The sequence below is a fragment of the Colossoma macropomum genome, unplaced genomic scaffold, assembly GCF_904425465.1.
Source record: "Colossoma macropomum unplaced genomic scaffold, Colossoma_macropomum, whole genome shotgun sequence".
In the NCBI taxonomy this organism is placed as follows: domain Eukaryota; kingdom Metazoa; phylum Chordata; class Actinopteri; order Characiformes; family Serrasalmidae; genus Colossoma; species Colossoma macropomum.
In genome coordinates this window covers 10417839-10432798 of record NW_023494785.1, presented here as the reverse complement: position 1 = coordinate 10432798, position 14960 = coordinate 10417839, and the positions used below count along the sequence as shown (strand labels likewise).

At 38.0% G+C, this 14960-nt stretch overlaps 2 protein-coding genes across 2 annotated transcripts in view; both read right to left on the bottom strand.

Annotated features, from left to right (window-relative positions):
• Positions 1-1423, bottom strand: part of rreb1a (ras responsive element binding protein 1a) — a 62900-nt gene extending 61477 nt beyond the window's left edge. The window contains exon 1 of the mRNA XM_036582637.1: positions 1095-1423. Coding sequence (XP_036438530.1) covers positions 1095-1134 — 40 coding nt within the window. The 5' untranslated portion in view covers positions 1135-1423. The remainder of the gene's footprint in view (positions 1-1094) is intronic.
• A 7893-nt stretch (positions 1424-9316) lies between these two features.
• ly86 (lymphocyte antigen 86) lies at positions 9317-14640 on the bottom strand. Its single transcript, XM_036578667.1, has 5 exons — positions 14360-14640; positions 11697-11786; positions 10960-11088; positions 9756-9805; positions 9317-9674 (listed from the first exon to the last, which is right to left on the bottom strand). Exons 1-5 carry the CDS (start codon positions 14487-14489, stop codon positions 9591-9593), a joined length of 483 nt encoding a protein of 160 aa, XP_036434560.1. The 5' UTR covers positions 14490-14640; the 3' UTR covers positions 9317-9590.
• Between the last annotated feature and the right edge of the window lie 320 nt (positions 14641-14960).

Here is a 14960-nt window from a genome sequence, read left to right as displayed (position 1 = left end):
GCCCCCCCAACACTAAAAGCTCCATCAGTGGAGTTAATCTGAGTAAAGTTAGACGGAGTTTAGCGACAAAAACCCGAAAAAAGCTTCATAAATATGGTCAACGGGGAAAAGAAATGATCTATATTACGGTTAGCAAACGTTACTAAGAGCTGCACGTTCTCGGCGAAGCTAGATATGGAGCGTTTTAGCCGAGCATCAACTTTCAGCCTCGTGTGTTTTTAACCGTCAAATGAGCCAAACTGGAGCCCAAACGGTCACCACACGATGGGAAGCAAAGATACCTCGAATAAAACAACTAAGTCGTCGGTAAAAGTTCAATAAAGTAGTCACATTTGCGATAAAGAGGTGAACGCTTTTACTTCTGAGAGGTTTTAATCGTCGACGAGATAAAAAAAAATACGTAGTAAAACGACTCAACGTCCACAAAGCTGCTCCGATCAAAGTGCAGAGAGAGAGAGAGAGAGAGAGACGAGACTAAAGTTGGCTTCCTATTCGCCAGCTTCTTGTCCGAATTTTCCCGTTCCACCTTAAAGGGTGCAGCAGTTCCATACTGGAACCTGAGGCGTCGAAATGTAACTGCTGCACCATTTAAGGTGGAACGGGAAAATTCGAGTGAGAAGCTGTGCGAGAGAGAAAGAGACATGGATGCTCAGTGCAGCGCAGCCAGTGAGCTAGCAACCGCCAGCTAGCACGTTTTAAAGTTCTTCTGAAGCGGCTCTGCACGCCATTCAAACTCACACAAGGTCTAAAAGTTGACGAAGAGATGCCGAACAAAACGTCGTGAATCCTCGGTGTGTAAAACTAGCGCTGCGCCAGAAACGTAAGCTAAGCGAGGGATGATGTGTAGAGAGGGAGAAGCACATTCCGCAGGTTTGAGCATCAGGTCCTCAGAGCGAAACTAGGAAACGAATGAGAGTCGCGGCGGGGAAAACCACTCTTGACAAACTCCGGACGATCTCAAAACAACTTTTTTGTGCCCACAAATGTCAGTTACACTTCAGCGTCTATCAAATCTACCCCGCGTACCGTGATAAACAGTGGATGGAAGTGAGGACCTGTAAAGTAGCGTAAAGAGGAGTAAAAAACAAACTTACGTTTCACTTTGTTGGGGTTGGGCTGCTTTCGCCTCGACATGGTGATGGGAGTGATGGGCCGAGGAGGAAAAAAAGAAACCAGCAGAAGCAGCAAAAGTTGTTCCGGAGAGGAATCAAAATGGCGTTTCCTGAAGATGTGCAAAGTTCGTCAACTTGGGTGTTTTCTCTCCTCCTCTCGAGTGAATTCCTCCAGAGGAGAGGAGGATGATGAGACGTGTCAAGGAGGAGAGGAAAGCCCTTATTTTATCAGTTTTCTTCCTCTCGGTGTGTTCCTCAAAGCGTTGCTCTCTCTCTCTCTCTCCTCTCCTTGCTCTAGCTCGCTCTCTCTCTCTCTCTCTCCTCTCCTCTCCTCTCCTTGCTCTAGCTCGCTCTCTCTCTCTCTCTCTTTCTCTCTCTCTCTCCTCTAACCGTGATCAGTAAGTCTGCCGCGCATCACGTGTGTTGCCTGCGTCTCTCTCTCTCTCTCTCTCTCTCTCTCCCTCCTGCTAGTCTCCAAGGGGACGTGAGTTCCTGAGGCTGTGGCCAACCACGGCAAGCATCTCAACGCACGGAAAGGAAGCACAAGTTTCTTTAAGGCTTCCTTGCTGCAAGTCCGACACGGTGCTCATCGCAGTTGTTGTCCATAGTTTTTGGGCTTTCCTGGTCGAATTGGGACCAGAGGGAACCGCCTGGGAGAAAGAAGGAAGCTCGCTCCAAATGGAAAAAAAAACTAGCGAGCAACAGGCGGTTGTTGTCAAACTCGTCGGTGGCAGCGAAACGCGCTGATGAGTTCAGTGCGAGACGGTGGAAACCGCAAATACTAAAAACTTTTCACGACTTCTGTGACTTTCTAACGCTGTTGCTGGGCGCAACTGGCTCTCAAATTTCCGTGAGCCCAGTGATACTGCAGACCCCTCCCCAGCTGCTCATCAACCAGGCTGAGGCTGCTGGAGCCTGCCTCCCTCCCCCATCCTCCTCCCTTCCTCCCTCCCCCCACCCCCCGCTGCACTGGCCACTCTGGCTACCTGAGCCTGCAGGACCATCAGCAGGGCCATTAGCCTGCCAAACTGCCTCATGGGCTCCACAAGTTGCCATTTTGTCGATGGAGCCTGCTTACAAGAAAATGTGAAGGCAGTATAAGATATCAGACTACTTTCTGCTAGGATTGGGAGTCTTAGAGCTCAATGGGGAGACAGAAAAGTAACACATTTTTTTGTGTACTAATCTGTGTTTACACAATCTGTTCATCAATGATTGAATTAACTGAGTTGGATTTGTGAAGTGGGCGCCTTGATTGTTTTGTGGGCTACAGAGAGCTTATTGTACTTGTCTGTTATCCAAATGTTGCTGTGTTTGCCTACAGTTCATCACTGTCCAAACAAAAAAAGAAGTATCTTTAAAATGGCAACTTTACAGGAGAAAACAAGCATATTATTTACTCTTAATTTATTCTTAGCAGCTCTGGAGCACTTTTATTTTTCCATTATGAAATTTTCACACAATGTAAAAGCTAGCTGTGCTCAAATGATGCAGAAAAATAAAAATAGAGATGCTTTTTTTTTTGGACAGTTTTATTTATTTATTTATGGAGAAAAACTATTTTTAATGAATAGATTATTAGGTTCCCTTTGTATAATAATTTTTACAGCCAAAAAATAAATCACATGAACATAATTCAATTATATCACACATTTCCATTCAGTCAGAATGGGTAAAGTCAACATAAACCGGCTTTGCTAGCATAAAATTCAGTTGTTGATTCAGTGCAGTTTATTTGGTCCTCTGTGGAATTAAGTTGTGTTTGGATGAAAATAAATTGAATTAGGCCCAATTGAAATGTACTTTCATACATTTCTTTCTTGACTGTTTCATGTAAAATAGTTACTTAAACACAACACAGTTCATTTGTTTAATACAATTATTCATTTATTTAATGTAGTAGTTTGTAAGTTAAACAACCCTGTAGGTTATTTTTTTTCCAGTGATGTATAAATGCAGAACTGTACTGCTCTAACCTAACCTTACCAAATCAACTCATTGAATATCAGCTAACTTCTAGCAGTGTAACAGTTTCCAGACTTCTTCAGCAAGCGTAGCCACAAGTATCAGCAGACTGTGGAAATTCCTGTATGGTTACATTACGTAGAATAAGCCTGTGCGTCTATATGGTATGTATTCTTCATGTAGAAGTTTTCACTTTCAGTGAAGTTCCATCACGTCACACAAGAGTAGGCCTCATATCGTGGTCATCTGTTTTCTTGTGGATTTGTAACTTTTCAAACTGGACCATATCTTATGGCTCAAAACAAGATATTAAATACATAACTGAAATGAGATTCTATAAGCTACAAGCTCTGCTAAATAGGGTTTAGAAATGTATCCGAAGAGTCCAGTGATGTCATACTCAACATGTTTTTTTTCTTGGGGGAGAGGACTAATGAATTTTTTTTACTTTTAAATCTGTTGTAAGCCCATGTGAAATTGCACGTAGACTGCACATGCCGTATTGCTATTTGCATTATTAAATAAATATCTGTAAAACAGGTAGTTAACATTTTGGTGAACACAAAACGTGTTTTTTGGTTACTGACGTTCCAAGACATTTTAGACTTAAGTCTGTAGAGGTTACTAGCAACACAATTCACAGTTAAGATGGGTCCAGACTATTTGAGTGAATTAGTCACTTGTTTATACACACTATGTGTGCAGTTTCAGCCAGAGGCCTCATCAAAACCTACAGAATTTTATTAATGAATCATTAATAATTGAATTTTCAATGCATAATAAGTCAGAGTGCCTTATTCACAGTGTAAACTAAAGTGGGCCCCATGTAACTTCATAGTATTTTTTTTTAACCAAACCATCAATACTGAGGTAGACAAGTACAAAAAATATATAGTAGTTGTAAATGCCCCGGTAATTGTATGTTTCCAAAAAAAAATCCCATAAAGTAAGAGAAGATGAAACCCGACTGTCCGAACTGCAGGGAAACTTGAGAGTGATGTTATTTACTGACCGTTGCCAGGGCATCCAAATGCAAGCCTGTTGCTAAGGAACAACACTGCACAGCAACAAAAGGTTTCCTTTATCCTCCATGAACGGGCCTGAAAGAGTACCTCACAGCAACTTTAGAGCATCAAGCACTAGACCAAAGCTGGAAGATGGCTGTGGACGGCATGGAGCAACAGTTTATGTGGAATACTTCATACTCTATAACCATCAGACTTAAGCGTAACTATTAGTTGAGCTGTTTAGGTAGGCCTGGACAACCACAGTTCTCAAAGCTATGGACAAGGACTTGAGACATGAAATATACAGCTGCTGGTTGGACAGGGTTATAGAGTAAAAGCCTAGTAATGGGACGGTATAAAAATGATCACAGTGTTCAATGTTGTTGTCAAAATATGCTGAAAATGTTTGAAAAGGCACTAACACACATTGAAATTATTTCGCCATAGACATTACATTGATATATTTTTATTCACCCTCTCGTATTTCTTCGGAACACTAAACAATCAACATAATGTAAACAAATTTGCAATTTTCACCAACAACTACTGCAGTTTACATGCGATTATGTCATGGTGCATGTTTTGCAGGGCAATTACAGCAGCAGGCTATTTATTACCACCATGACTTTTTTAAAAAGATGCTAATTGCACACAGTTATCAGGATTGTTTATAATGATAAGTTTGAAACAGAATAATTATCGTAATTTATGTAATAAAAACAGTCATAATTAATTTTTAAATGAACATATTCAACCGTTCTTTATCCCCTTAGGGTTAAACTGCTTCTCTTCATTACTCGTTACTGTGCCTTTAAGACTGATATATGTAAATGAGTTCTGTTCCGATTGGCTGTTCTATGATGTGCTTAGTTTAAAAGCAATCCTGTCTGAAACACTCCTCATAACTTCAAAATGAATGGGCAGGGTTAAACTGCTATAGGCAGATATATGTAATGCTTCGTTTTTGTGACATCACAAAAAAACTGAGGCTTTTTTTACAGCTTAGCTTCCATGTGAGGACGAGGGAGTGGACATTTAGGACATTGAACTTTAACAATGTTTACATTGTTTACAAACTCTTTCAAAAATAAAAAAAAATGGACAAAAAGCAGATTTCTTTGGTATGGGCCCTTTAATAAACTCTGAACGCAGCAATATGCAGTATGTGTTTTTAGCGCACGCTGTTTGAACTCAGGCTCAGAAGGCCCTGCAAAGATAAGAGAAGAGGGAGTGGTGCGAAAAAACCGGTTTGCATTTGGGACTGGTGACTTGTTTGCCTTGCAGCCTTCGAGCTGCAGCTCAGCCACAACTCAGCATAGATATTTTTTGGTCCTTGGTTACTGCATGCGATCAAATTAGCCGCTGTTATCAGTGCAAATAATGCACAAACTCTGAACTCTTTGCATCTACCTAAGCTTGACCCTTTCAACATGTGGACCTTTCCTTCATACAATGCATGAAAGGATTTTTCGCTTGGCTTGAGACAGCATTCCTGTGGCAATTCAAAGCAGAGCAGAAGCAGAGAGACTGTGTTTTTTACTGCAATTCAGACTACAGAGATGTTCTTTTATACTCCACAAACATAAACACGCTTCTGCTGATTTGCCAGCATAGTTAATGGATACGTGCATATCTAAAAGCTCAAGTACTTCATGACTAAACCAAACTGCTGTCTTGTCTCTTGCATCTTTTAACTTTGAGTCCAAGCCACACTTGTTAGCAGTGCTTAGAATTTCCTGGTAAAACAACTCCATTAATGTCCATCACTCTCATGTATTTCAGAGGGCCTTCAGTTACAGATAAGAGGCTGAAAAATTAAGTATGACATGAGCTGTTAAACAGATAAATTTTCATGCCTGTTTCAAACCTCAAACTGCTTTGAAAAATGTTGCGGAGAGTATTAGTAATCAGGGAAAGTTGATTTTTTTACAAAATAAAAGTAACTCCTTAGTGATCATTTTATATTCTTACACTTATTTTCTATTCCTATTTCAATACTTTTAGTTCTATTACTATTTCCTTTTCTATTTCTATGTTTTTCACACTACATTTTATATTCTTATTTAAAAAAAAAAGTTGGCTTGCTTAAAATTTATTGAAGTTCAAGTTTATTGAGACTTCCATTCTTACCATAAGAAGGGGAATTCCACTGATTTTTCAAAACATTTTGCATAGTTGTAAACGTTGTACAAGTAAAATGTAAACAAAGTCATTCAGAGTAGTTTCAGGTGAAGTGCTCCATTCTAGAGAAACTTACTCAGTTAGAAATGTGCACAGTGATGGAAACAGAAACCAGACATCTAAAGAGTTTAATGCCTCTAAAAGCTCCCTCACAGAAAGATATGACATGAAATGGTCATGAATTTGCTGCCTGATGCATGAAGCATTCTTTTACAAGATATTTGTGTTAAGGTTTTAAAACTTATTTTTGGGATTTATCACTGTTTTACCTTTATTAACACTGCATATATGTTCACTGCTCATTTTGGATAGAAAATATTGCTTAATTTGTGTGGTTGACATTGTGACCACTGGTTTCTATCATCACCACTGTAAAAAATTAGAGTCAGCAAATTTCTCTGCAATGAGCCATTTCACATCAAACCACTCGGAGTGACTTGATTTACTTCCCAGCAAGTATGTAGAAATTCTGCAAGACTGGTGGAGTTTTAAGGCAGCCTGGTTACTAACCTTTTAAAGCTTTCGTAGTGTGAAATGGTATATGTACAATTGTAAATGTATAATTCAGAATATGGTTAAAAGGTTGTTTATAGTGCTGTACTACAGAGCTGTAGTTACTTTATAGCACCTGTTTCTCAGGGAATAGGTGATTCGTATTACAACATTATTGACAGACCTGACTGTTCCTTTCAGCTGATTCAGAAGCCATACATTTATTTCTTGTAGCCTTTTTACCAAGGGATTTATGGGGGGAGTTGTAAGCATCATCACCCTTCTGATTTCAGCAGTAACTACACGTTGAGACAGCAGTAGTGTAATCAATGGGTTTGGTCCATACTTGACCAGCGCTTGTTGCAGGACACAGTCACAGTCACACAGTTTGTGTATAATTTTGTGCACATTTGGACTTCAGAAAGTGAACTTTTTGTGTCCCCTTAATGCTTTTACCATGTTTTGTCTTGTTTGTCTTCTCCATCTGTAACTACTTTGAGGTTTTGTAGTAAATAGGCCAAAACACTGGAAATCTCAGACATAATATTTCAATTTCTGCCTGATTTTACCCCTAAACTGTTATGTTACTGTGAACATTTTTGCATTTTTCACCTACTCAGTTTACCTTGGCAGCATTTTTACCAACTCAAGTTACTTTGTTACATCGTTCAGAAGATGATTCTGAAAGTTATTGACAGTGCTATGCTACTGAAGCTTAGTAGTGTTACATCTACAGTTTCATGAATTGAAATATTGCCCTTTTAATGCTGTGAATAGTGCTACCTTGAGGTGCATAGTTTCCATGGAAAAGCATTGTCAACAGAATGGGCGCTCTGGAGCAGCTACACATGAGCCTGAGGTCACCATGCTCAATGCCAGGCGTCAGCTAGAGGTGTTTAAAGCCCCCAGCATTAGGCTGAGGAGCAGCAGAACTGCATTCTCTGGAGTGATCAAGCTCCATCTAGTACCTTTGGGATGAGTTGGAGTGATCCACAACATCAGTACCTGACCCCACTAATGCTCTTGTGTCTGAATGCAATCAGACCCTCACAGCAGTGTAGTGTAAAGCCTTCCCAGAAGGATAAATGCCCTGTCAATACCCCTGATTTCAGAAAAAAGTGAGCAGGTGTCTACAAACGTTTGGAGATTGGAGGTTTTCTTTTGATGGCAATAACATCATACCTATTAGACATATGGATTCCAGACATCAGACATGATTTGATCAATCATCACACATAATTCACAGTTCATATGTGCTTTTGTGCATGAGTGTTGCTGTTCATCAACTAGAAAAGTCAAGTGCTGCAAAAAAGGCAACAGGAATCCTCACTACATTGTCACAAACATACACACAACCTTCGGCTGAAAATGGCAGCTGCCACAATCATCACACTAGAACAGCAAACCTCCACCTAATGGCTTTGGTGGAGCAGCACTGAGCTGTAATTTCAGGACGATTCACTGAAAGAGTGATGCAGTTAGTACAGTATGTTATAAACATTATTATGGTACTTTCATAAGGGTGGCTTAGCATGATTGGGCTGGTAAGGACGGGTCATGTGTAAATGACACAGTGAAGAATCAACAGATGAGAAATGACTGAAATGGACTTAGAAAGTAAGAAAATTCACTACACTTGCAAAAAACTGTGCATTACTGTAATAAAAGCAGCATTACTTATGTTGATCCATCACAGCTGGCCTATGTCTGAATGGGTGGGAGAAAAGGGAACTGAAGAGACGGAGGAAGGACACAGAAAGGAATATCTTAGGGTTTAAGGGCGCCATCTTTTGGTAAAAATTAATATTGCTACGGCCAAAGATATCTGCAATAACCGTACTGTTTAAAACTCAAAAGCAGGAGTACCCGGACTTTTTGTCTTGGGGTGCCAAACATACAGTTTGTGTTGGGCTGAAGGCCAAAAAGATAAATAATACACAAATAAAGCTTAGTAGTTTTTTCAATATTATTTTACAACATTACACTATATTTTGGTACTAAAATGCTTCATAAATACCTGGTTAATGGTAGGAAATAAGAATTTAATAATTTATATACAGAATAAAAATATGTCTGCTCTCTTATTAGGTTAGGGGGGGTGAGGGGTAGGGTTATCTTTCTGTTGGGACAGAAAGCAAATCCAGCTTCCTCTTCGGGCAGCCCTGCTCTAAGGTCTCCTTTATGTTTTTTTCTACACTCAAGCCTTCATGTGTTATTATTGTGAAAATAACCTTTATTATGGATGTTGATAGTTATTGTATAATATCCTATTTAATATCATAAAAGTTTGGACACCCTTTGGTCAAATTACATCCTCTACAGAGAGCACACTTCTGCACATTGTAATGCATAATTACTGTTTATTTGCTGAATATAACATATTGGAAAAAATAAAACATAAAATGTGGCCTGTGTGAAAGTAATGGCATATTTAAAATGTTAAGTTTTATTTTTTTCTGTATGTAAAACTCAGCAAATAAATAGAAATTGTGCACTAAAATGAGCAGAACTTGTCATATTCAAGTGTGTTCTCTGTAAAGGTTATGTTAACTTATTTTCACTTAGAAAATCAACAACACATGTAACATGAACATTTGATTATGACTGTGTGTTCCTAATTTAAGAAGCATCATTTAGACAGCATTATCAGAATTCTGAATCACAACACATTAAAAAACGTTTAAAATCACATTGTTACACTGATAGCAAAGTCATAAATAGTAAGAGTTTCCTTAGCATAGCATCCTTTACACGTCCAATCCAGATCAGTTCCTTTACTGGCATTATTCTGTGTGGTTTTGAAGCGTTCTCTGTTTTTCTCCAGATATTCCGATCAGTGAAACTCAAGAGTGGCATTCACACAAACAATTTGGAAGCCATCTTGGTTTATTCCATATACCATCAGATTGTAAAGACCCTGTGGAGAGAGAGGGTGGGGATTAGACTCTGATAAATGAATTACAGAGATTCTATGCCATTGATAACAGATCAAACAGACCTTCAGGTGGAGCTTCAGTGTATTCAGAGACGTCTCCACACTAATCATTTCTGAAAAAGATACGACACCGATCAATGCTGGAACAGAGCTCATTTACTACTGCAGCACCACACACTGTACAGTCGCTACCAGTCAAAGTTTAGACACACTTAAAAACATGTTTTATAATCTTAAAGACTTCTTCATCTATACATTCAGGCCTACATGCTTACCTAAACAAATATAAGCAGTTCTAGCTAGATTCTAGAAAAGTTCTAAAAAAAAGGAAATACATTGTAAGCACTGTATTTATCCATATGTGTTATTTCTTTTTCTTCTTTTTCTTCTTCTTCTTATCTTCTTCTTCTTCTTCTTCTTTTTCTTCTTCTTCTGCTTCTTATATTATTTTTCTTAATTGTCTTGATCTTCATTGTCATCATCTTTTTCTTCTTCTTTTTATTCATCTTCTGTTTATTTATCATCTTTTTTCTTCATTATATTTTGCTTTATGATGATCTTTTCCTTCATCACTATGTTCTTCTTCTTCTCCTTCTTCATCTATCTATCTGTCTATCTGTCTGTCTGTCTGTCTTTCTGTCTATTCATCTATTGATCTATCTATCTTTTTCTTGATTGTCTTCATCTTCATTGTCTTCATCTTTTTCTTCTTATTTTATTCTTCTTCTTATCTTCTGTTTATTCATCATCATCTGTTTCTTCGTGATGATCTTTTCCTTCATCACTATCTTCTTTTTCTTCATCATCTTCTTCTTCATCATCATGTTCTTCTTCTTCTTCTTCTTCTTCTTCTTCTTCTTCTTCTTCACCATCATCATCTTCTTTTTCTTGATTGTCTTCATCTTCATCCTTTTCTTCCTCTTTTTTACTCTTCTTATGTTCGGTTTATTCACCATCATCTTTTTCTTCATCATCTTCTCCATCACCATCTTCTTCATCTATCTATCTATCTATCTATCTATCTATCTATCTATCTACCTGTCTTTGTATTAGAGATTCATTCAGCACCTGTGATGTTTTCTTTAAAAGCATGATAGCATGTTCATCACTGACTGTGACCAGGTTCATCACTGTGACCTGGCTGAGGAGGGATCATTTAGAACAGTTCTTCATATGATGCTAATGTTTTCTGCAAATAGGGTTCTTGGCTTTTAAAAGTGTGAGAAGGCCTCTAATGCACTTCTCTGTGGACCCCCCTCACTCTTACCTCCTTTCTTGCTGCCGCAGAAGGTGAAGCGAGGAAAGTCGGGCAGGCAGAGCGGCTCATCATGATGGAGGATGAGGTCTCCGAGAAAAGTTAGATCCATAGAAACGTAACACTCATCAATGGATTTCCCTGGAGGTCACACAGAGTTCATTTACATACCCATGCCTTCATGTGCTGTTATTACAAAACAGTCTTTATTTTGGTCAACTGATGTAAAATTAACAGAGTATAATGTTTTCTGTTTTAATTTAGTGAAGAAATTTCATTAACAATTTGAATGAAAAGTAGAAACCTGGAAATATCTAGACAAATTTATGAATGTAAAAATTTCTTAGTATTTGACATGTCCCCTTTTGCTTTAATGACAACAAACGCTCAATCTGGACTCCGCAATTATGTGTCGAAGCCTCTGATACATCAAATTTACTTGAGAATTGTCTGAGCTTCAATGTAAAAGACTAAGAAATAAAATCTGAGCTTTTTGTGCAAAGGGCCTAACATGATCAGTGTTACAAATCTGCTAAAAGTTGAATAGTAACCTGGAAATAGTGCAGAATCTTCAATGTTTCTTATTCCCTTTACATTTTACAAAATTCTTAAATTTCTGTTGTTTATTTCCAACTTTAATTGAAAAATCCCAGACATTTAATGTTGTCTCAGGCTTTTGTATCCCACTGTAGGCAGATGCCCTCACTGATGCTGGGTGAAGGAGTGTGGGTGACAGACAGAGCACTTACTCAGAGGGAGAGTCACTTTAATTGCAATTGGCTTTGTCCAAATCTGAGAACAAGAGCTCTGAAGGGTGAAGCCTATGTCCTGTAGAGGATCTGGAAGGACAACATCAGAATATTGACATGGTTGTACACATACCTGAAGGCCAGCACCGGAAACTGGATTAAAGCCATCAAAGACTACACATATATATATATATATATATATATATATATATATATATATATATATATATATATAAATTAACTTCACAAAGCTTCACTTTTTACAATGAGCCTATATAATATTATAGCCTGCTTGTGCTTTGGGACCAATCACAAACACAGTTGCCATACAGCATCACATCTCTCACTCTGTCCCTCATAGACATAACATACAAACTAACATACATAAGTCTTAAGTGGTTGCTAAGGTGTTGCAAGACCATTGATATAGAATCCCAAGTGGTTGCTAAAGTGTTGCCAGGCTATTGCTATGGTATACCAGGTGGTTGCTTAGGTGTTACTAGCCTGTTGACATTGTAGGTGGTTGCCAAGATATTGCTAGCCTGTTGCTATGGTATACCAGGTAGTTGCTAATGTGTTGCTAAGCCATTGCCATGCTATACCAGGTGGTTGTTTAGGTGTTTCTGGGCTGTTGACATCCTAGGTAGTTGCCAAGATATTGCTCGGCTGTTGTTATGGTGTTCCAGGTAGTTGCTAAAGTGTTGCCAGGCTGTTGCCATGGTATCCCTGGTGGTTGCTTAGGTATTATAGAGCTGTTGTTATCCTAGGTGTTTGCCAAGGTGTTGCTAGGCTGTGGCCATGGTATCTATAGGGTTGGTAAGGTATTGCTTGGTCATTGCTATGGCAACCTAGGTAGTTGCTAAGGTGTTGCTAGGTTGTTGCTATGTTATCCCAGAAAGTTGCTAAGGTGTTGCTAAGTCGTTGCTATGGTATCCTGTGTGGTTACTGAACTGTTAATAAGCCATTGCTATGGTATCTCAGTTAGTTGCTAAGATGTTGCTAGGACATTGCTATGGTATCCCAGGTGGTTGTTAATATGTGTGTATGTATAAATGTGTGTCCTATTATGTATGTGAGATTGTATGTAATGTATATGAGTGTCAGTGTCCTTTGTGGCATCATTTGTGTGAATTTGTAACATTCAGCTGCTTCCTTTTTTATGTAAAAAAGTATTTAAATGACTACTGTACAGAAATTGTACATGTGATCAGACCAAAAAGCACAAGTGAACTATTCGACTAGAGGCTCTACAATCCTGCAAACAAAATTTCGTAGTTCTGGCATGAAAACTTCAACTTATGAAAATGATACAAAACAAAAAAACATTAAATAATAATTAAAAATCATAAAGTTGACTTTATAAAGCCAATTCAATAAAGTAATTTTAAAAAGTGGTGATTTTATTGGTAAAGTGGTGATATACACACTATAATAACTTACAACATTCTGATCATTCTGTAGTTTGGGGTGAAAACCTGTCTTTTCTATTTTTAGTTGTATCAGTAACTGAGTGGTAGTATGTAAAGTTAAGAAGATTTCTTATATAAAAACAAACAAAACAAGAAAAAAGACAATAATAAAAAAAGATTAAATAAAACATAAAAAACGTCAAATAAACAAACAAAGTAAAAAAATGGAAAAAAATATAAAAAAGATTGACTTGTTTTCTGTTAGTGGGCTATTTTTCCATGATGCCCATGTAGCTGTTATAATGGACAAGAAGCACAGTTGATAATGATATCTCATTATAAAAGTTAATAAGTTGAAAAATTGTATTAATACACACTACCATTAGTTTGCACTCACTTGTAATATTATGATGCTGTTGTTTTTTTCCATTCTAACTTATACAGTGTAAATTTAAATACTATAAGCTAGACACCAGAAGGTATTTAAATTCTTAAACAATCAATAATAAACTATGATTATTAATTTGTAGTAAACTCTTGATACGTTGTCTGTCTGAGCTTTGATCACCAGTACCATTTATACCATTTAAATAGGAGGAATTCGGAATGTCAATTTTAGCATAACTTCATTCCAAATGTTGTACTCTGAGTCATTAAAGGAAAGATCTACAGCTCTGTTTAAAATGTTGGACACATTTCTTCATTTTAACCATTTCCTACAAATCAGTAGAAATCTATTGTTGTTATATTTTATTTATATCTATTGTCTAAGTTATAGAGCAGTAGCATCACAGTAGAATCAGTAAATATATATCAATGCAACTTTTTTGTCATGTTTTTAAAAAAAATCTCAAACTTTCGCAAGGTAGTGTATAAAGTGTACTAGACCATTAGCTACTCTTAGCTCTGATAGCTAACAGTAGCTGCTAATAAATAGTTGGTGATTGGTATAATGATCAAAATAACTCCTTCCGGAAGGGAAGAGCACAGCTTAAATAAGTACCATGAACTATAAAAGGGATTTGGAATATTTGCCCATTGCATAGTTGCACTAACTTTTACTCAGTTCGAGATGAAATGCAAATACAGCAACTCTGAATAAATCTTCTTAAAGATTGAAGTATAGTTCAAGAAATGGGTCCCGCCTACTCACCCCAAGTCACACACACCGCCACCCCATCTCCCAAACCCCAACCCCACCCCCTCACAAGCATCCCACAAACAAGCATCAAACATATACTCATTGAATCTCACCACAGCTCCTGTATTTGACGCTGATCTTGTTTGAGTTGCACACAGTGTGGACAGGCCAGTGGCCATCCTGGGTGTCCACCACATGTAGAATCACCATGCCCAGGATTACAGCAACACCGTGTACCTTCATAGTAACAAACTGGCTCCTTTACACTCTCTGTAGAGCAGTTCCAACCCAGATTCGTCCAGACTTCTCTTAATTGGAACAGAAAATGGTAGAAGTTGAACAATGCAAAACTTCCCATTTGGTTCAGCCTCTATGATAATGTCAAGCATGAGAATGTTTCACTTCCTCCTGTACACCAAAAACACTACTCTGACCGGTCACAATGACCCTTTATTGTTGTCCATTGTTTATGAGTTTATGATTGTTTTCTGTAATCATGGACTTTTCGTGGTGCTTCCGGAACAGTTCTGTTTTAAATGGAAATGTAGAAGCACTAAATCTTCTCTAAATTCAACAGAATTTACTGTTTTGCCCTCTTTAGCTCTCGGATGTTCTTGTGCAGCCCAGAGTTTGGGTAATAACTTTGGATGGTTCCCTAAATGGAGACCTGATGAATACCTACCGTCTTAACCAGTCCCTAAACCTAAACTTAAA